Source organism: Girardinichthys multiradiatus, chromosome 17 (genome assembly GCF_021462225.1).
Source record: "Girardinichthys multiradiatus isolate DD_20200921_A chromosome 17, DD_fGirMul_XY1, whole genome shotgun sequence".
Lineage (NCBI taxonomy): Eukaryota > Metazoa > Chordata > Actinopteri > Cyprinodontiformes > Goodeidae > Girardinichthys > Girardinichthys multiradiatus.
The window spans coordinates 23478313-23499766 of NC_061809.1; the positions used below are offsets into that span (position 1 = coordinate 23478313).

Genomic DNA, 21454 nt, shown 5'->3' on the forward strand with positions numbered 1-21454 from the left:
TGAAAATGAGCTGAAAAACATTTGGAGGAAACTGAAGAGTTATCTTGAGGAGACACATGTGGGAGTCTGGGGAAAACGTATCTAATCTTTACTCTGGGATTTTTTTAAAGGAAAAATGCAAAGGAAATAAATTGGGTACCCAACCCATTTGTTTTTTAATGAAATCCTAATGTAAAGCATTCAGCAAACATTGTGTCCCCATTTTTTCTTTGAAATGTCCTTCTAAAGACCCAAAGTTATAATTAATCTTTAAAAGTGATCTTGATGAACAGTTCTTCAGATTCTCTGAAGGTTTTTGAAGGTTTAGGTGCTTTTTCACTCATTTTCAGGCTGCACCCTGATCATTCACAGGAATGTTGGACGGATATTGTTGTAATGGTGTCATTCAGGCAGTTGCTCTTCACCTAGAATACTGCTGCCAGAGTCCTGAACAACTGCATGAAAACTTGAGATGGGCATAAACTGTTCGATTCTTTAAATTAGGACTGAACACAAAAATATTTTATTGAAATTTACCACAAAAGTTGACTTTATTGTTTAGTTTATCATGTCAATTTATTTTCTATAAAATGTACATGTCGTAGATTCTTTTTATTTCCTATTTAAAATTTCACTGCTAGTCCTCTAATGCATATTCCTCGTTGTTTAAGGTAATGTTTTACTGTACTTTAAACATTACATTTCCAATCTGCTAATTGTAGTCTGTCTATTCTAGATATCTACTACAAGAAAAAAGAAATGAAAGAAGAGTAAATGCATCATATTATCTTAAATAAAATATTTGAGCATAAATGTCGTTTTGTCAAATTACTGCAGATATTTCAGTATCAACCTGATCATTCAGATTTTGTAACTGCTCTCAGAGAAATCTGGACCCAGTGCTCAACCAGCAGACAGTTGTTAATAATTAAAGGAGCTAGATATCTACCTCAGGAGTTGGTAAATGCCAGAATAATATTACCGTATTTTCCGCACTATAAGGCGCACCGGATTATAAGGCGAACCTTCAATGAATGGCCTATTTTAGAACTTTTTTCAATATATAGGGCGCACCGGATTATAAGGCGCATAGAATAGAAGCTACTGCAGTCAAACGTTTGACTGGGGTTACGTTATGCATCCACTAGATGGAGCTAAAGAGAATGTCAACAAAACAGTCAGATAAGTCAGTCAGTCAAACTTTATTAATACACTACAAACCAGCGTTCTGATAACTCGATTCACTCTCATGGTAAGGTCTCCTCTACATAGAATTTTATTGAATAGAGCCAACCGCACGTTAGGAATGCATTGGAGTCTATGAAGTGGAAATCAAACGTTAGTTAAAACGTGAAAGGGAACTTTTCCCTGATTCAGTAAACACGTTTGATGCACTAAATCAAACGTTAGAACATTCACAATATAGTAGCGTTAACTGTTGAATTCTCTCGCTGCTGCTCTATTCCCATGTTCGACTGCGTAGCTGACAGCCTTGAGTTTGAACTCAGCATCGTAAGCGTGTCTCTTGAAAGGTGCAATTTTGGGGTCGTTATACACACACAAGTGGTGTCGGACTAGGAGTAAGCACAGTACAGGTGTTTACCGCTATTACTTCGGCGACGCCCCTGACTACGGTAGCCGTAATGCTGCGAGCGGTGCGGCTTTGTAGTTTACCAGTCGTACTGAAACATTTTGACAGAGCGCCGTGTACAACCAGTATGGATCAACCAATTGACCAATTGATCCATATATAAGGCGCTCCGGATTACAAGGCGCACTGTGATTTTTTGAGAAAATTAATGGTTTTTAAGTGCGCCTTATAGTGTGGAAAATACGGTAATAGTAGCGGGAATATTGTTTTTAAGAAAGTCAATGCATGTTTTTACTTTGAAGCTCAAAATGTTTCTTATTACACATCATGATCAATAACACACCTTCTTGAACTTATGTGAACTCCAAAGATAGGAGTTCTCTCTCGAAAGCTTATCTAGGAGGAGATACAAATCCACAATCTAAGTGTTATCGGTTTTTTTTTTCACCCAAATAAACTTCTAGGGTGTCCAAGGGTTCAATCTTCCTCTGCAGAGATGTTAACTGGATCAGCCGTTATCTCCTGTCTGACATACAGCCCCTGCAGCACCCTCGCTCAGTGATATTTCTCAGGCCTCTTCCTGCATCCTTATATAAAGCCCTACTGTTAGAACAGGATCCATGTCCCTGTGATGCTATCAGAGAGATGTCTCCTGCAATATTGCACCCGTTGTGTTTACAGATGAGTTGTGTGGCGTTCGTCATAACAACAAAAGCAGACAGATAAAGCCAAAAGAGATTAATTCAACTTGCTGCCAAAAATGTGCACATCCCTGACTGCTATGTTTGATCTGCTTAGATTTTCCTTGGTTCCACAGAAATAAAAGATGTGTTTTCTCTGAATAGATTTGATAAAACAATTTTCTTCTGATATCTGCCATATTTGCTCCTAGAAAACCCAAAAGATAGATGTTCTGTCAAGCAATTTGAAGCCTTTGGATGAAGCAAAAGCAGGCAACGGTCCAGAGTTGAGCTGCGATCGTTGAGTGTCTGGGTCAAAAGGTTTAGAGGGTGCAGGAATTTATCGTCTTATAGACTGTTGGTGCAGAGAAAACAGGCTGAAGTGTGTGAGAGTGTCCTTGTTCAAAAATGCTTTTTATAATTTTTGTGCAAAGTTAATATTTGACTGGTATCAAAATGCCTAAGAAGATTTCTTTTCAGACAATTTGGAACTAAAGTTAACAAAGGAACTTACTATAAATTAGTCAGATTAAATTTATTGTAGAAACAGAAGATTGTTGTGTCAGGCAAGGATGCCCTTTATTAATAGTCAAGCACATAATCAACATTCAAAAGAGCCCCACCAATTTTAAAAGACATCACTAAAAAGCAGGTCATAATACCTAATATTCAACGTGACACATTTGAGGGTGACCTGTGAGAAACATATCTAATGAAAATATCTGGCTGATTGTGGATCAGTTTGACAATAAAGACAACACTGTATCTGCTGGGTATGGTGAACTTCAAAAGCCCTTCTTTAGAGGAGGAGTCCAGCTGTTAAATAACATATTTCCACTAAAATGGTGGCTGATTGTAATCTTTGCTTTCCCATCAGGCTGACAATACCACACTGATTGAGAAGTAGGTACGGTTGTAATTTCATGATCTTTTTGTTTGGCTTTTAGCTGTACTTTCATTGAATGTAAAATAGCACGAAAGGGAGGGGAGTGAAGTTCATTGGGAAAGTTTTCAATCAGATGTTTAAGTAACTTTTAAGGCTGCATTTTACACAGGTCATCTGCAAAAACATGCAAGACAAGCTGTTGTAAAACATAAACTCTAAGCTCGTTTTGACGTATGCATTGTTTAACACAAAGTTTTTCTGTTTGAATCCTAGTCATGTGAAGACTAAATATGTTGTTCAGCCCACAAAACCCTCAGAACTGTTATACACAACTTCAGTAAAATGCCAAATGATTTTAAAGTCTACACAGGCTGCCCACACTTTGCAAGGACAAAGAAATACTTAAAATATCAGACGACAGCACATATAATGATGATGGAGGCTGCACTTACCAGGTTCAGCAATTCGATTTCCTCCTTCTGCTTCTCAATGACCTCATCTTTGTCTTGCAGGGTCTTCAGCAACCTGGATTGTTCCTGTAGCACAAAGGCCAGCTCCTGCAGAAGCGTATGACTGTATTTAGGTTCAGAAAGAATCACTAAACCCAGGAAGCTTTGCAATTAGTCGGCCTACTTACACATAAAATGCTTTTTACATTCTCAAACATACAATAGAACATTACTGCGTAAAAAGAACAGAATAACCATTATACAGACAATTATGTTAGATTTTTGGTCTTGCAATTGTTTATTACAAGAGTATTACTCGAGCCATTCAGAGTTCCTGCACATTTTCCATTTGTAAATTTATAAAGTTTAAAATTCCATATTTTTCGAGGCTCAAATTTCCTGGGATCTTAGTCTCTTTCAGGCAGTTCGTAAAGCAAAATGCACAAGTTCACTGTGAATTCATGGCACCTGTTTCTAGGGTGATCATGCTTTCAATATGAAACCTGCAAAGACCGGAAAGAGACAAACAAAAGGCATGTGGGCGGACAGATTGGGTGGAGGGTCGGACGGAGGGATGGATAGATTAACCAAACAAATGGATAGATGTATAAGTACAAATGGACAGGTATGTAAAAGACTGTTGTCTATTGGACTGACGGATGGAGGGACAGACAAGAAGATTAATATATAGACAAACCGATGGATGAATTAATGAATCAATGAATGGACATATAAACAGAAAGATAAATGGATAGGAGGATGGATGGAGGGACAATGGTTGGATGGTTTGACAGATCACAGATAGATACAAGAACAGATGTATAGATGATGGATAAGAAGAAAGATGGTGGGCTGAAGAATGGATGGAAGCAACTTTTAAAGAATGGGATAGGATGTAAACTCTATAAATAATATTTCTCCATAATAGTGTTCCATAATAATATACACCCCGAAAATAATTAAATCCTAATTACATTTCAGATTTAACCAGAATGTGCGGGATTAATGGCCATCTGAAAGAAAGAAGTCCAAATGAATAAATCCCAATGTTCATGCTAGACCTGAACCTTTATTAGAAAGTTTATATTTTTATTTAGCTGATCGGTGATGGAACATGATAAAAAAAAAAAAAAACATTAGAATATCAGTTGACCACAATAACAAACTCTTAAATACATTTCCTACTATCTAATTCTGCTTCCTTCAGTTCCCCAGAATATCTGAACAAGCAAACGGTACCTAAAAGCCAGTCTTAAAATCTGCCTACGTCCACAGCTTGAAATTCAATATTTCTCTTAATGCAATAAGACTGCGGGGTAAAGCCTTTGAACACATCAGATTACATTTTCAAACATATTGTTCTTTTATCACGTTAACGCAGCTCAAGCCATTATTTCCACATTGTACTTTTTCTGTTGTGGGTGCAAATAGATATGAAAGTGTCTCCATAGTGACCAATTGTGGAAATCATGAAGAGGAAGTAAATGTTTTAAAAAGAAAATCTTTTAAAAAGGACATAACTAAATCTTTGAACTCCCACATAGACGCCAGAACAAATACTTTTTGTATCCGTTTTAAACCAATACACAAACAAGAGCTGAAATCTCAGTAGCTTTTCAGGGTTCAACTTGTTTGATGAGACATGCCTAAAGTTTGTTTGCTTATGTGCGAAACAATTAACTCAAGAACTTCTGCATGGTTTTGGTGGAGGTTTTCGGTCTTTGTCGAGGATCTAAAGTATAAATCTCTGGCAAACAGACCATCATCAAAGCTCAGCTATGTGCATAAAAGTGACAGAAACAACCAGCAAACTGTTTCCACAGCACTCCTAATCATTTGACCCTAAGAAACAACTTGCGATGAAGTCAGGGAGGTCACCGCAGTACTTACTTTAAAAACCTTCTTACCAAAGCCACTCGGGTGATATTTGATTTCGAGTGGAGTTTTTAAACTGTGGAAGCAGTGAGAGGTTGAGTGTCTGATAGCGGCGTGCAAGAGGAAAATAAATATCTGTACTGTTAAAGGTCATCTCTTCCAACGACAGTGAGGATTTCTGCTACAGTTTTCAGGAAGGCAAAAATTCAGCAGCTAGACAAATAACTCAAATTGGAAAAATTATCTGAGCAGAGCTCTTTTTATTAAGGCATTCAATATAACAATCCAATGTTGCAGAGGAGGGAAACATTGAGATGATCCAATTTTGATTTGAAATATCAATCACAAGTACAGTGAGATTAGGGGTCTGTAAAATCTCTTGTTGGGACTTGCTTTCGATTGTTAGTTTCTGTCTTGTGTTACCCAGGTGCAACTCACATCCTATAAAAGTACAGGTACATAGAGAAAAGGGCAGCAACTACAGCTGAGCCACTAAGATAAGGTCATCTACACTAAGACCGAATGTTATTAAAGACTTTCCACTGTGTTGTTCAGTGTTTTCCATGTCCGTCTTGCATGAACAGCCCAGTTTTGGGCCAAGGTTTAATAAGGTCCTAAAGCATATCATCATTTGTGGGCCAGTTCAAGTTAAATCCTTCAGCCACCACAATGCAGTTGATGTTGCTTTTTATGCTTGCCGTCTGGTGCACGTATTTCTCTTTTTTTTTCATTCTGAATTTACCCACAACTTATTTTACATTTATTTAATTAGTTTTACTTTATAAAAGACATTTGAAATGATTTATACAATGCATAGCACTTCAGATAAAGTGCTTATTTTAAATGTTTTCTCCCTTTATTTAATTTGCAAACACACACACACCTAAGAGCAAGAGTAACCAGTTAACCAAACATGTATATTTTTGGAGAGCAGGAGGAAGCTGGAGTAACCGGAAAGAACTCACGCATGCATGGGGACAACATGCAAACTCCAAGTAAGAAAAACCAATCCCATGATCCCAATACATGACTTTTTTGCTGCAAAGCAGCAGTGTTAAGAATGGTGCCACCATGCAGCCTGTCCCTTTAATAGTACAGGTCCTTCTCAAAATATTAGCATATTGTGATAAAGTTCATTATTTTCCATAATATCATGATGAAAATTTAACATTCATATATTTTAGATTCATTGCACACTAACTGAAATATTTCAGGTCTTTTATTGTCTTAATACGGATGATTTTGGCATACAGCTCATGAAAACCCAAAATTCCTATCTCACAAAATTAGCGTATTTCATCCGACCAATAAAAGAAAAGTGTTTTTAATACAAAAAACGTCAACCTTCAAAAAATCATGTACAGTTATGCACTCAATACTTGGTCGGGAATCCTTTGGCAGAAATGACTGCTTCAATGCGGCGTGGCATGGAGGCAATCAGCCTGTGGCACTGCTGAGGTCTTATGGAGGCCCAGGATGCTTCGATAGCGGCCTTTAGCTCATCCAGAGTGTTGGGTCTTGAGTCTCTCAACGTTCTCTTCACAATATCCCACAGATTCTCTATGGGGTTCAGGTCAGGAGAGTTAGCAGGCCAATTGAGCACAGTGATACCATGGTCAGTAAACCATTTACCAGTGGTTTTGGCACTGTGAGCAGGTGCCAGGTTGTTCAGAAATGTCTTTCTGTGTCTTACCCTCTTGCTTGAGGGTGTCAATAGTGGCCTTCTGGACAGCAGTCAGGTCGGCAGTCTTACCCATGATTGGGGTTTTGAGTGATGAACCAGGCTGGGAGTTTTAAAGGCCTCAGGAATCTTTTGCAGGTGTTTAGAGTTAACTCGTTGATTCAGATGATTAGGTTCATAGCTCGTTTAGAGACCCTTTTAATGATATGCTAATTTTGTGAGATAGGAATTTTGGGTTTTCATGAGCTGTATGCCAAAATCATCCGTATTAAGACAATAAAAGACCTGAAATATTTCAGTTAGTGTGCAATGAATCTAAAATATATGAATGTTAAATTTTCATCATGACATTATGGAAAATAATGAACTTTATCACAATATGCTAATATTTTGAGAAGGATCTGTAACCCTATCAATAACACAGGAAATCACTTTCAGTCTAATTAGCAAATTGTCCACTTTATAGGAGGGGCAGATGTGCTTGTTTCCTTTTATTAGCAATATTTACCTTCAAGGAAAAGTGAGCAGCCATGATCGGTACGCAACAAAAAACCTTTACAAAATTCTCTAAACCTCCAAGGCCTTCGCTGAGCATCTGTATTCATACCACTATTAAATAACACATTTATGTTTAGTACGTACTAATTATATGACCTCTGAATGGCAATGCGTTTACCGGATTTCAGTTAACGGTATCACAGTAAAAGACGCTGAATACAAATGCATATCTTACTTATTAGATGAATTAAAAATAAAATACTGTTTCTTTCTCTTCTGTTATGCAGCAGTTTGTGTTGGTCTATTATTATGAAACTTTATTTAAAAGGGGACAGAGTGTACAGCTCAACCCTAAATGTCGCCATTTGATGCACTGTTCCATACAACATCCCATTAAAATGCAGTGAACAATAATGAAATGCAATGATCAAGTTCCAGAAGTCAACTAATATCACGCCTGTTTGGCAGGAAAAGAAGATTTCTCAAAACCTCACCTGAGAGCAGATGCTCTGTTTAGTCACCCTTTATTTCCCTATCTAAGGTTAGGCATGTGATGACAAGTACAACATTGCTTGTGTTTCTGTGGAGGCGGAGAACAACAGCTCCGCGTACGTACCCTCTCCAGCTCCTCCACCCTCTTCTCCAGACTTCCACCCCCACCCTCTCTGCTGTGGCGGTTTTCTCGCTGTCTGCTGTTCCCACCGTCCTCCTCTTCACTCGCCTGTCTTGCAGAGCTGTAACAAAACAAAACAGACCATATGTAAACCTTGCTTAACTTTAATATCAGTCCTTTAACTTCATGTCCTTCATGAAGTTGTAAAAAATAAAAAATAAAGTGACATTCAGGTCTTATTGTCTCATTCCAAGTGTCGTATATTAACATCAAGGCTGTTTTGACGGTATGAATCAGAGGCACATTATTGAACTTCAATAGGATGACACATCCATCATCAAAAGAACAGGTGGGCATATCTTCTGCGTATTTGCCCTTTTAATTAGGCCTGAAATATTAACACCCCCTCTACCTTTTATTCTTTTAACGGTGAAGAGGGAGGTACAAAGTTTGGTACAAAAAGGCTTCTGATTAAAAAATATTTTTTATATTCCAGACTCAAATAGCCTCCTGGCATGGCAGTGGCAAGTGTGCGTCACTGTTGTTAAGTTGTAAAGAAAAGAAATGGATTTAAAGGGTTCTGAATTAACCTTGAGCAGAACACAAATCTTATCTTAATTTTCACTTGCAGCTTATTGCACAAATCAACTAAAAAATTATTTACTCGTCCAGTTTGTTTTCTGATTGGCCTTTTTCAAATAATTATCGATGGGGGGGGGGGAAACTCTTGAATTGTTTTCTTTGCAACCAAGACTGCAAAAACTCCCAATAACTGATGGAAGCAAAATGTGACAGGTTTACAACATTTCCATGCCAGAGAATCTAATTAGTGTGGCATCTGCAGGTTTCAGTTAAATGCCTGTAGGGGGACTGTTCAAATAATTTCTCTGCTGAAGTAGACACCAATGCTGTTTGGAATACAAAAGAACAAGTGTAACCTTTTTGTTCCATCTGTACTTTTTTCAGGACCTGCCCAATAGGGCTGTAAGATAACAGAAAATCTTGTGAGGCTATAATAACGTCATTTTGTGATGACAATGTCAGATGCAATATATGCCTACTGTCACTAATGTCACCTCACCTGCAAGGGAAGAGGCTGGAGCTAATATCTCAATTTAAGCAAAGCAACTAAATAAAGTTATGATATTTCAACATAGGGTTTAGACTCCAGAGTAGATAAGAGTCCAGCCTCTCTTGAAACATATGTCTGAGGGGAGAGACATTGGGTGAGTATGGAAATATCCATCCCAACATGTATGAAAGACACTTTCTGGTCCAGAACCGTTTTCCTCAGACAGTTTGCTTTGTTTGGGCAGGTTTGAGAGGCTCATTTGGAATCTGGTGGCAACCAAACAAGCACTTTGAGCTGCCAGAAAAGGTGGATCTAGGGCTGCTCCCCAGTGAAGCTTAGTGCTGGGGGAAAGCAAATGGACGATTTATTAAATCAAATAGTCAAAAGCCAAGAAAGGAGGGGACGCTCTTATTTATATGATTTATGTACATACTGTATATACAGTCATATTCAATAATTACAATGTGTGTTCCAGTGAGGATTGTTTGTCTGATTAAGAGTATTTTTTTAAAATGACATTTAAGCATTTATAAAACATATCTAACATATCTATAAAAAGCCTACATTTCTGTATTTCATCAGCAGTGGGCAGTAAATCTTCATAATTACCAGAAATAAAGGCTTGTGAGCAGGTAATCTATATAATGTGTTTCACTTTATGAGCCAAGTTACTGAAATTAATGAAATTTTCAATAATTCTAATTTACTGAATGGGTTTGTATAAGAGCTGAGTTATACGGACAAAAAAAAACCAAAATATATTCTGTATAACAGTTTAAATAGTTACAATATGGTTTCAAGTTAAGGTTCTAGCTTTTTAATAAAGCACTAATAAATAATTTAAATTTAAATATTTTCATAAACTAAAAACTGTATTCCCTTCAGATTTGCAGGACCTTATCGATTAATAATGACACTTTCTTAACTAGCAATGTATTGAAGTAAAACTTCTATTAGCAAAACAGTTTAAAAGAGCAAATATTTTCAACTACAACCTACAAAAACTTTCATATACAAAAATATCTTGAAAGAATTAGAGAAAATGTCAAAAATAAACATTTTATTGCCCTCAAAGCAGCATGATATCATCTACATGAGGCATTTTACCATCTCATTATTTACTATGAAATTCAAAATCAAAATCTCATTAGGTCAAAACAGTGTTTTAGCTTCCAGGACTACAGTGACATTAATCACACACAGCAGGTGTATTTTTATACTGTGACATTTACAGAACCAGCAGCTTATTTTTGTTGCTTTCTTCAAAGAGCAAAGTATTGCAGAGGCCATTGCTTTTCATTCAAAGATCCAAAGAGTTCTTGAAGCTTTCTCCTTGACAAGGTATATTCCACTTGTCTCTTGATGCTCTTCAATGCAGCTTTTCTTATATGTTCTTGTGCATGAGCATGTTGAAAGGTATACATTTGAAATAGAAACAACAAGAATAAAAAGATCTTAACATGATGCTTCTAAAAAGCTAAAACTAAAAAGCATGCCTTCGGTCTCCTTTCACGCACCTCTTCCTGTCAACTCCGGTGTCGCCCAGAAACACTCAACAAGGGTTCTCCAGGATGCACAGCAGGGGCTGAAGTCGAGCCTAAACATCGGCCTCAAGACTAAATATCACACTGTGGCCCATTAGTACCCCGCAGAGTTAGGTCTGAGGGAGTGAGAGGCTGAGCCAATCACACACTCCTGGGAGTCTCAGCAGGAGAGAGGGGAAAGCACAAACAGGAGGGGAAGCAGCAGCAGCAGCCACAGGTATACCAGTGTCTTTCCACAAACTCCAATACTGATGCAGAATAAGCCAAACCTTTACCGGAAGCCACACCACAAAGTAAGAAAGCTCAACCCTAACATATACCATTAACATATAATGCTTATTCTTCACTAAGCAGGACATTTGTCAGTTTATAAACAGTAAAAATAGAGCTGAATGTAGTCAATTTATTACCGGTAACATATGTGAAAAATGTCACTTGAATGCACCCCTCAAGGCCAGTCTGCATATGTACCCACTAAAAGCTCTGTAGATGTGCAAATTAATCTGAAACATGATAATAAACAATCAAACTGAATTAAAGACAAAAATCAATGATGGATGGATAAATGGATTTTATTATTATTTATTTTTTGAATTCGCTCTTGGTTGTTGAATGAGTCTAAAGCAGTTAACTACTGGAATGAAATAGGTTTTTGATTTTTCTTGTTAAATACGTTTCCATTTAAAAATGTACAGTGTTGTGAAAAAGTATTTGCACCTTTACAGGTTTTAACACTTAAGATTTCAGATTAAACTACATTTTTTTTTAATCACACAGCCCATCCAACCAATTACCAAAAAAAGGTTTTCTAATGATGATTTCATGATTTAAAGGGAAATTCTATCCAGATCAATGTGGCCCTATGAGTAAATGGAATTAGACCCTTTTGTTAAATCATTAAAACATTGTCTGTAAATAACTTTGTTATTTACAGACAAACTAATGCCCGATTACTGCCTGCCCAGCAAACTGAACCTGGCTGATAAAGTCAGATAAACATCTCAACAAGCAGCACATCATGTCCGTCAACAAACCACAGTGAGAGATATTGACCCTAAATGGAGAAATCAAGACACAGTGGAGAACCTTTCAAGGAATGCCTGGGTGACCAAAATTACTCCAGTGCATCAGCAAATAATCTCAGGCGGCAATCACAGCAGGTCTTGATGCTCAATTCAGATTTTTGGCTGAAATCTGATTTTTTTTGCAAGGTGGTTCACACTAGTATTTAATTGCGACCGCCGTCAGGCTTCAGTCAGAGCGGCTCACGACCAAATACCGACCGGTATGCACAGGAGGAGGATATTAACGTCACACAGTTGTTGAGCAATGGGAACTGACAATGACCACATCATAAGACAAAGGCAAGAAAACAGACAGCACAACTATTAAAAATAGCCTTTTGTGGAGCAGTGACTGCTACTTCTGTAGAAAGGTCTGAGTGCATGCGTAGTCAGAGTTAGGACAATGGCTTGAAAGTCAGATGAAATGACATGACTGTTCAGACTGCGGACGCTTTAAAAATTGTATGTATGTAAGAAAAGAAAAGAATTTGTACCGTTCAGACTGCTATAAAAAAAGTCAGATATGGGTCGCATATTGGCAAAAAATAAAAAACGAATTGGATTCAGGTCGCATTTGCCTCTTGTGTGAATGTAGCTTAAGAGGACCCAAATGATGTAGGAAGATCACTGAAAGCTCTGCAGACCTCAATCTCGAGGAGTCCCAATCAAATATTATGCAGACGTATGAGACAAGAATGGAACGTCCTGGAAGGTGTGATTCCAATTAAACCAGGTGTAAAACTAACAAAGCATTTCAGCAAAAAAAACAAAAGCATCATACCAGCATTCAAACATGGTGGTGGTAGTGTGATGGTCTAGGGCTGCTTTGTTGCTTCAATGAAACTATCATCTTAAAAACATCAACAATTTCTCACTTAAGCGACTAATCATCACAACAGTATGATTCTAAAAAAAGAAAAAAAAAAACTCACGCCTTAAAGTGTTTTGCCTAACATACGTTAGAACAATTAACCAGTGGAAAGGAATGTTTTGAAGACAGTAAATTGAACAGTGCTTTGTATTGTCACTCTTTTAGCCATCTTGCACAGCCCAGCCCACCTGGCAGGTTACCTGTTGCATAATCGCAGAGTGTTCAAGTGTAGCCAGGCCAGCTGATGGGGCAGAAGCCATAATTATTGCACAGACTGAATGTCAGCTTGAGAAACAGGCTCGGGGCTGAACTACAACTGCTCACTTTGATTGCAGACAGCAAAACAAATATTTGCTGTATCCTCCTTGGTTATAAAGTAAAATAAAAAAATAAATAGTTGTGTCTTGATACTTTACACCTGATCAAACAAAACAGTAACTGGAATAGAAAATATGTTTGCCAGGAAAAAAGGACAAGGATAATGTTTGTAGATGTTTTTGAGAGGAAACAGTTTGAAAGCCTTTCATCAAATGCCAGAGCAAAGATAAACCAAAGTGACCCAGTCATTTTCCGCAAAACCTTTCAAAGCAAACCATTTGCTTTCAGCACTCGATGCCTGCCACAGCAGGGAAGTGATGGCCTGAACAAAGTGTCAAAGGTCCAGATGGTGTCCTGTCAGCTACTGTTCAAAAAACAGCCATCAGCTATCATCCTTCTTGAACCATAACAGCAAGAAACAAGCTGCACTGAGAGAAGAAAATACTGGATACTCTAAACAGTCCAACAATTTCAGGGGAAATCTTGCAATTGTTATCACCAGACTTCTATTCATTCCTTTGACAGATTAGTCAAAAATAAGACTATATATCTAATCAAAATTCAAATATGAATCTTACCTCTTATAAAGTCCAGATCCAGCTCTCGGGGTTTCCTGCAAAACAAATGGAAAATGATGTCTAATTTACACACAGAATGCATAAAGAGAAAAACATCAATGTGTTCGTTTAATCTGCCTGAGGATTTGTTAGCTCACCACAAGAAAAGAAACATCCACAGAAATACGACAAATTCATCAGGAGCCTTAGGTTGTGTATGAAAGTTTAAAGGCAGCAGCTGCTGAGCTGATATAGATGGGCTTTGTTTCATTTCATAGTTCACCAGGAACTCTGTAGCCTCAAGTTGGAAAATGCAATCTTGTTTTGAAACATAGAAGTGACGTTTTTTTTTTGCTCTTATTTTTCTCATTATTGTACAACCTTAAAAAGATCTAAAGTTTAGATCTATCAGAAAGAGAATGACATCGCCCTTAAGAAAAATAAAACTGAAGTGCGTCACAGGTTCTGAGAGATGAATATGGATCTCTATTTTCCTGAGCAGTGAAGAGTCCAACCTCAGAGCAACAGAGCTGCTTCAGAGAAATTTAAAAACGATGTTAGCAACATCATCAGTAAATTTCCACCACAAAAATGGATTTAGTCTTAAGGAAGTAGATGTTTTAAGGGTACCATTATCTACGTACAATATTGGGTCTGACCATACTAACTAGGTTAACTAGGTTAGAGTCATTCTACAATTACAGAAATTAATGATCGATATAAGACAAGTGTTATAAATTACATTTCTGCCGTCCATTGCTCAATTCTGTTTTCTCGTACATGGTCTGTTTTTGCAAAAACATATAGTTTTACAGGTACACCATCTCTAAACACATGTAAAATACAAATATATTAGGATTAGCATTTAGTAATAATTCAAAACATAGTAACAACTGCATAGCTTTTAATTTGGCAATTGTTTTTATTGTGTACCTCAGATGTGCATTCTTCATATTTTAAGTTCATTGTTTTTTCCCTCATTTCTAAAGTCATAATACCTGTGTAAATCTACCAAACACATCCACTGACAATGCTTACCTCAATCACAGATGGATTTCAATAAATATGCTGTCTAAATGTAAATGTGTGTTTACTCCTATGCCTCTGCACAATGGCATATGTTGAATAAAGTATGAGGAATCTGTAAAAGGAAATAAATTCCTCCTGAACTGAGCTTGAATATGCCAAAGCTTCCATTAGCAATCAAAACTGCTGCTGCGCCAGTGTTTTTAAGCTCATTTGAAACAGACGAACAGAGGTAATGTGACACAGAAATCTATCTGTCAATACTGCAATAAAATGGGAATTCTTTCCCAAATATCTAAACTAAACACAGAAAACCATTTAATCAAATCCTCATAAAAACACAATTATTCATGATTCTGACTGGATAAGGTTTCTAAGCCACTCTTTAAATGTGTTTTTCCAAAAGCCACTTGAAATCAGGGGACAAGATTAAAGAGATTACATTTAGGAGTCTTTTTTTTATTTAACAAAGACCAGTTAGTGTGAACCGTGCGCTGCTTAAAACCTTTAAAGAACAATGACTGAGAGCACATCCTGCCATCCAGAGGTTTTTAATACAGGAACAGACTAAACAAAGCTGAACAAGAAGCATGGTGAAGGTAGCATCATGGTTCGTGACTGCTTTGCTCCATGAGGTGTAAATGCCTTTTAATTTTTCAAAAAAGTATGAAAAATTCTGGGAACTATATCAAAGGAAAACTAAATGTTCAACATGATATTTCATTCAGAAGAATTTTTACATAAACTGATTTAAAAAATCCCTCTTTCATGCTGTGTCACTAGCAGATACAAGGAGTTATCTGTGTTTTAGTGGATAAAAAAAAGATGCTGGGAGTTCATTAAATGTGGTGTTTCTAATCTGGACAGAATTCATTACATTCAGTAAGGAAACTAAAACTTATCTAGTAAAGATAGAACATATCGTATAATTTAAAGTCAATCAACTTTGATTTGTCACTTTATACATCTTTTCACATTTTGGTACAGCTATTCACTTCATCACTAAAATAGAGCAGACCACTTCTCAACATCATCTCCATTCTGTGGGTTTTCTGCAGAACCCTGAGCCGGGCTCACTGTGTAAACTTGTATAATGACTGGACATTTAAAGGCCCATTATTTATGTCTTGATCGCTCTTTAAATTCTAAATTCTCCTGCCGTTTGCAGATGCCGCTTATGAAAAGATTACCTTTAAGAGTACTGGGAGATAAGACAATACATATCGTGGGGACGATAGAAAAGTGTCTATTGTGCTACTTCTCTTCTATCGTTTCTAACATACAGGGGTTGGACAATGAAACTGAAACACCTGGTTTTAGACCACAAGAATTTATTAGTATGGTGTAGGGCCTCCTTTTGCGGCCAATACAGCGTCAGTTCGTCTTGGGAATGTCATATACAAGTCCTGCACAGTGGTCAGAGGGATTTTAAGCCATTCTTCTTGCAGGATAGTGGCCAGGTCACTACGTGATACTGGTGGAGGAAAACGTTTCCTGACTCGCTCCTCCAAAACACCCCAAAGTGGCTCCATAATATTTAGATCTGGTGACTGTGCAAGCCATGGGAGATGTTCAACTTCACTTTCATGTTCATCAAACCAATCTTTCACCAGTCTTGCTGTGTGTATTGGTGCATTGTCATCCTGATACACGGCACCGCCTTCAGGATACAATGTTTGAACCATTGGATGCACATGGTCCTCAAGAATGGTTCGGTAGTCCTTGGCAGTGACGCGCCCATCTAGCACAAGTATTGGGCCAAGGGAATGCCATGATATGGCAGCCCAAACCATCACTGATCCACCCCCATGCTTCACTCTGGGCATGCAACAATCTGGGTGGTACGCTTCTTTGGGGCTTCTCCACACCGTAACTCTCCCAGATGTGGGGAAAACAGTAAAGGTGGACTCATCAGAGAACAATACATGTTTCACATTGTCCACAGCCCAAGATTTGCGCTCCTTGCACCATTGAGACCGACTTTTGGCATTGGCATGAGTGACCAAAGGTTTGGCTATAGCAGCCCGGCAATGTATATTGACCATGTGGAGCTCCTGACGGACAGTTCTGGTGGAAACAGGAGAGTTGAGGTGCACATTATGTTTTTTGGATACAATTCGGGTTAGCACCCAAACATCCCTTTCAGACAGCTTCCTCTTGCGTCCACAGTTAATCCTGTTGGATGTGGTTCGTCCTTCTTGGTGGTATGCTGACATTACCCTGGATACCGTGGCTCTTGAAACATCACAAAGACTTGCTGTCTTGGTCACAGATGCGCCAGCAAGACATGCACCAACAATTTATCCTCTTTTGAACTCTGGTATGTCATCCATAATGTTGTGTGCATTTCAATATTTTGAGCAAAACTGTGCTCTTACCCTGCTAAGTGAACCTTCAAACTCTGCTCTTACTGGTGCAATGTGCAATCAATGAATACTGGTTACCAGGCTGGTCCAATTTAGCCATGAAACCTCCCACAATAAAATGACAGGTGTTTCAGTTTCATTGTCCAACCCCTGTAATTTTATCAATAAATCAATAAATAATCAATAAGAAAATCAATAAATAATTTCATAAAGTAGGCTACGATGAATGTATTAGTGTTGTCACTTTGCATACACTCAATTTATATATGTGATAAACAAGAATAAAAAATAGGTTTTTCGCAAAGAAGCTCCGTCTTGTGGTTTTGCGACATGACGCTGCTTTACGTTATGTGACTCACATGCCGGTTTGTGACATGCTTTACGTTATTTAACTCATGAGCGCTGAAAGATGGAGCCGCCAGAGGCTGAAGTCTCATACCCGGGGTTGCAACAAACAGAGACAGGTACGCAGACAGCCCAAGAAAAAGCTCTTTTACCAAAAATGGGGGCTACGTCTGTGATTTGGATACATTTTGGGTTCAAGAAGCTGCTACTGCAGCTCTACCTCTGCCTCATCTGTTGTCATTTGATATACATATATTGCTGCACTAAAATGTATTTTTCTCATTTGTGACAGTTCAGTTAAATGTTACGGACCCCGCGAGGGGACATGGGGAAATGTTTTTTCTTTTGCGTTCGCTCGCAATAGTCTTTGCGTTATCTCGCAATACTTTGTGGGAGACCCGTTTTGGAAATTTATACAGTTTTATTTTGAAATCGGACTTAAATACAAGGATCTTCAATCAGACATAAAGACAGTTATTATCAACAAGTTGTCAAACTACTGAACTCTGGACAATAATACTGCACGAAACCACATCTGTGACACTTTATTTGCTTATTGCTGCTGCATGATGTGTACTTTTTTTGCTTTTGTTTTCATATTGAGTTGAACGGTTCTTCTTATCTTAAGCATTTAATCGCATTGTTGACAGCATGTGAACCTGCATATGACAAATAAACCATATCAATGCCATATCAGTGCTGTTTGTTTTGTGAGAAGTTTGTCATCTGTGCTCCTGTAACAAAATGCACAGCTTTCTCAAGGTGATTAACAACTTTTGCGAGCGAACGCAAAAGTATTGCTTGGGGACACAAAAGAAAAAAATCCCCCATGTCCCCTCGCGGGCTCTGTAAATTGTCACTTTAAAATAAAGTTGGAAAAAAGTAAGCGAAGACATTATTTTTCAGAGAATAACCGAAAAATTGGGGGTATATTGTGATATATATCGTTATTGTGATATAAAATAGTCTTTATCGTGATATATGGTTTTTTCCATATCCCCCAGCACTAACCTTTAATATTCTTTTATGTTGTAAAACAGGGCTGCCCTTCTGACTACTAATGAGGATCAGCTTTTCGTGAGGCATTTAATAATTTTATTAGTAAACGCAAAAACAAAATCCACGTGGCCTTTTCAAGAAGAACAAAGGCTCTGATGCTGGGAGACAACTCCTAGATCTTAAAACAGGAAAACATGTTTTTAAATTAAAACATTTGCAGATTTTTACTGACATTTACTCAACATTTAACTGAAACTGTTAAGGTTAAATCAGATTCTTCTGTGCCTTACAGGTCTATTGTTAGACAGAATGTTTTGCCCTACTCACATTTTATAAAGAACCTGTCAGAGTTCGACACCAGCTGAAGAAAAACATCTCAAAATGCCAATTTTTGATGGAGTGAGGCTGGAAACATGACTAGTGTTCACTCTAAGCACCTGCAGTCACGTTCAGCCTTCGTCTTGATTTTGACAGCTACATTTAATGATTAAAGAAAAATAACCATAAGAGCATGCTTTATCTTATCAGACAACCTAAAATTCTTGAAAGTATGAGCACAAAATCAATCACAACGTTTTCTAGACAAAACCCTTTTCTAATGGAAGTGTCGTTAACACATGAAAGTTTAGAGTGAGCGGTCTTACTTTTGGATGAGCTTAAGTGAGGAGGGAAGACTTCTCCTCTCACACCAAAAACACTCTCTCCTAAACATTGAAAGGCAGAAGGACGTGGACACAGAGCAGTTCAAGCTGTAACAGGTAGTTCTAACCGGGTCAGCAGCCAGACCACGGAGGTAACAGTAGGCGTTTGTCAGCATAAATTGTCTCAGGTAAGAAAATACATTTAACTGTAATTTACAGTTTGTGTGCGTTTTCTCTCAATACAAAACAGAATTTTGCAGATTGCTTAAATGCATACATAAATACATAATAATCAAAAATATCTCTTTCCAAATATTAGATTGTGTATCAGAATTTTGACTTCCAATCTGTCTTGTGACAGATGCTATATTACTATAATGCACTTAAACCATCATGTGAATGGAAAATGCCATTTATACTAAGAAATGGGAGACTTTCACCTGTTTCCATTCATTGCCAATGTGTTTTACAACCAAATCACACCTGGAAAATATAAAAGTATACATGAAGAGCAAGATTTGGCCATCTTGAGATACAAGCCTGAACCCATTACAAAGGAAAGGTTGTAAAACTTATAAGGTAAGCACATTAAGATCTCAGATTTTAAACACAGAAGTGTCTCATTACTATGCTTTGAAATAGTTTAGCTGTGATCTGTGATTTAGAGGTGTGAATATGATCAACTATTTTTTCATATAGGAAAAGATACAGAGAAAACGCAGCTGCTGTTCCTAGAAAATGTCACATGATTGGTGCTGAATAATTCCCTGTTGTTAAAAGAAGATGTTCTGCATCAGATGTTTGGACTGAGGAGCGTTAATTTAAAATACAGACGAGGCTTGTTAAATCGAGCTGAATTTAGATAGTCATTACTTTATCTGCTCCAGGTTGAGAGACAGACAGACCTGGCGCCACATTACAAGCAGATAATCTTGAGTTATGTTTCATATGTTAGATCACTTAATAGTTTTTTCGTCCTGTAGCACTTACATCGCAGAGCACTGGTAAGGCTTGTTAACCAGAACCAAAGGCCTGCAGAAGGATAACACAGAGCTTAAAGAGAAGAAAAAAACATGGATGGGTTTTTCCATGCTCGTAAACATGAGTTAGATTTATGATAGAAACAGAAAAATTACGGTTTGTTTTGTCTAAAACAAAAATGCTCTGAAACCTGGAGAGAGATTTAACAGACAGATATGGCTATGAAAAGAACAGAAACTGAGCATCTTTTGAAGACTTTTTCTCCAGATATTTTCATACCAGCTAGCAGGTGAAGACTGTATAACATAATGCTGCTGCCATGGCAAATCACTTCTCTCGTCATGATACAAGGAGCTCGACAGACAACTATTTTTCTAAGCCGCTCTTACTTCACATATGTCAGTCTGATTGCTGTACAGTAAAAATGTATCCCTGCTGCTTATGGAGCAGGTTGTCAGATTGAAAATATCTCTTTCAAATGAGTGACAGTGAGATATGAATGGCAAGATCCTTCACATCCACATCTGGTTTCTGTAAGAGCATACATAGAGGTGTAAGACGAGATTTAGCAGGAGCATTCTGTTTCAGTGGATAATAGCAGAATTTCAGCATTTTATTTTAAACTGTGCTAAGGCATGTAGTTTACAATAGTTACAGTATTTGTTTTCATGTTCGAAAGAAATGCACGAGGTTGCCAAAGTGTGATGTTGCGTAATGGGCTTTAATCAGGGGTGAAAGTAGTTTTAAATTCTTGCCGGTACTTAGGGAAGCTGGTGCCTATCTCCAGCAGTCTATGGGCGAGAGGCGGGGTACACCCTGGACAGGTCGCCAGTCCATCGCAGGGCAACACACAAACAACCATGCACACACTCATTCATACACCTAAGGGCAATTTAGAGAGACCAATTAACCTAACAGGCATGTCTTTGGTCTGTAGGGAGGAAGCCGGAGTACCCGGTGAGAACACACGCATGCACAGGGAGAACATGCAAACTCCATGCAGAAAGTCCCCCGGACAGGAATCGAACCCAGGACCTTCTTGCTGCAAGGCAACAGTGCTACCAACTAATATAATGTGTGTGTGTGTGTGTGTGTTAATTGTTGCTCTCATCTGTGGCCCCTCGAGATCTCTCTCTCAGCAAAGTCCATACTGAAACTAATTAAAATGTATCAATATTTTAGTTTAATGTAGGCTGTCTGTATAAGGCAGAAATTAGAATCACTTGACAATGAAGAATATATATATATATATATATATATTTGAAATGTTAAAGAACTGCCATGTATGAAACAATGATAAACCATTTTATGAAGCATAACTTTTCATCTTCAGTTTCCGTCTTTTCTTTTGAACAAAGAAGATATTGTTCTGTGCATTGTGGTGAAGTTTTGATTTCATATAAATAAAAAATTTGACA

The 21454-nt window shown here is 37.8% G+C and overlaps 1 protein-coding gene across 1 annotated transcript in view; it reads right to left on the reverse strand.

The window, feature by feature from the left end:
• pawr (PRKC, apoptosis, WT1, regulator) overlaps positions 1 to 21454 on the reverse strand; it is an 85135-nt gene that overhangs the window by 1025 nt on the left and 62656 nt on the right. Inside the window, exons 4-6 of the mRNA XM_047390204.1 lie at positions 13700 to 13734; positions 8256 to 8373; positions 3589 to 3693 (exon numbers count right to left, since the gene is read on the reverse strand). Of these exons, the coding sequence (XP_047246160.1) occupies positions 3589 to 3693; positions 8256 to 8373; positions 13700 to 13734 (258 nt within the window). The remainder of the gene's footprint in view (positions 1 to 3588; positions 3694 to 8255; positions 8374 to 13699; positions 13735 to 21454) is intronic.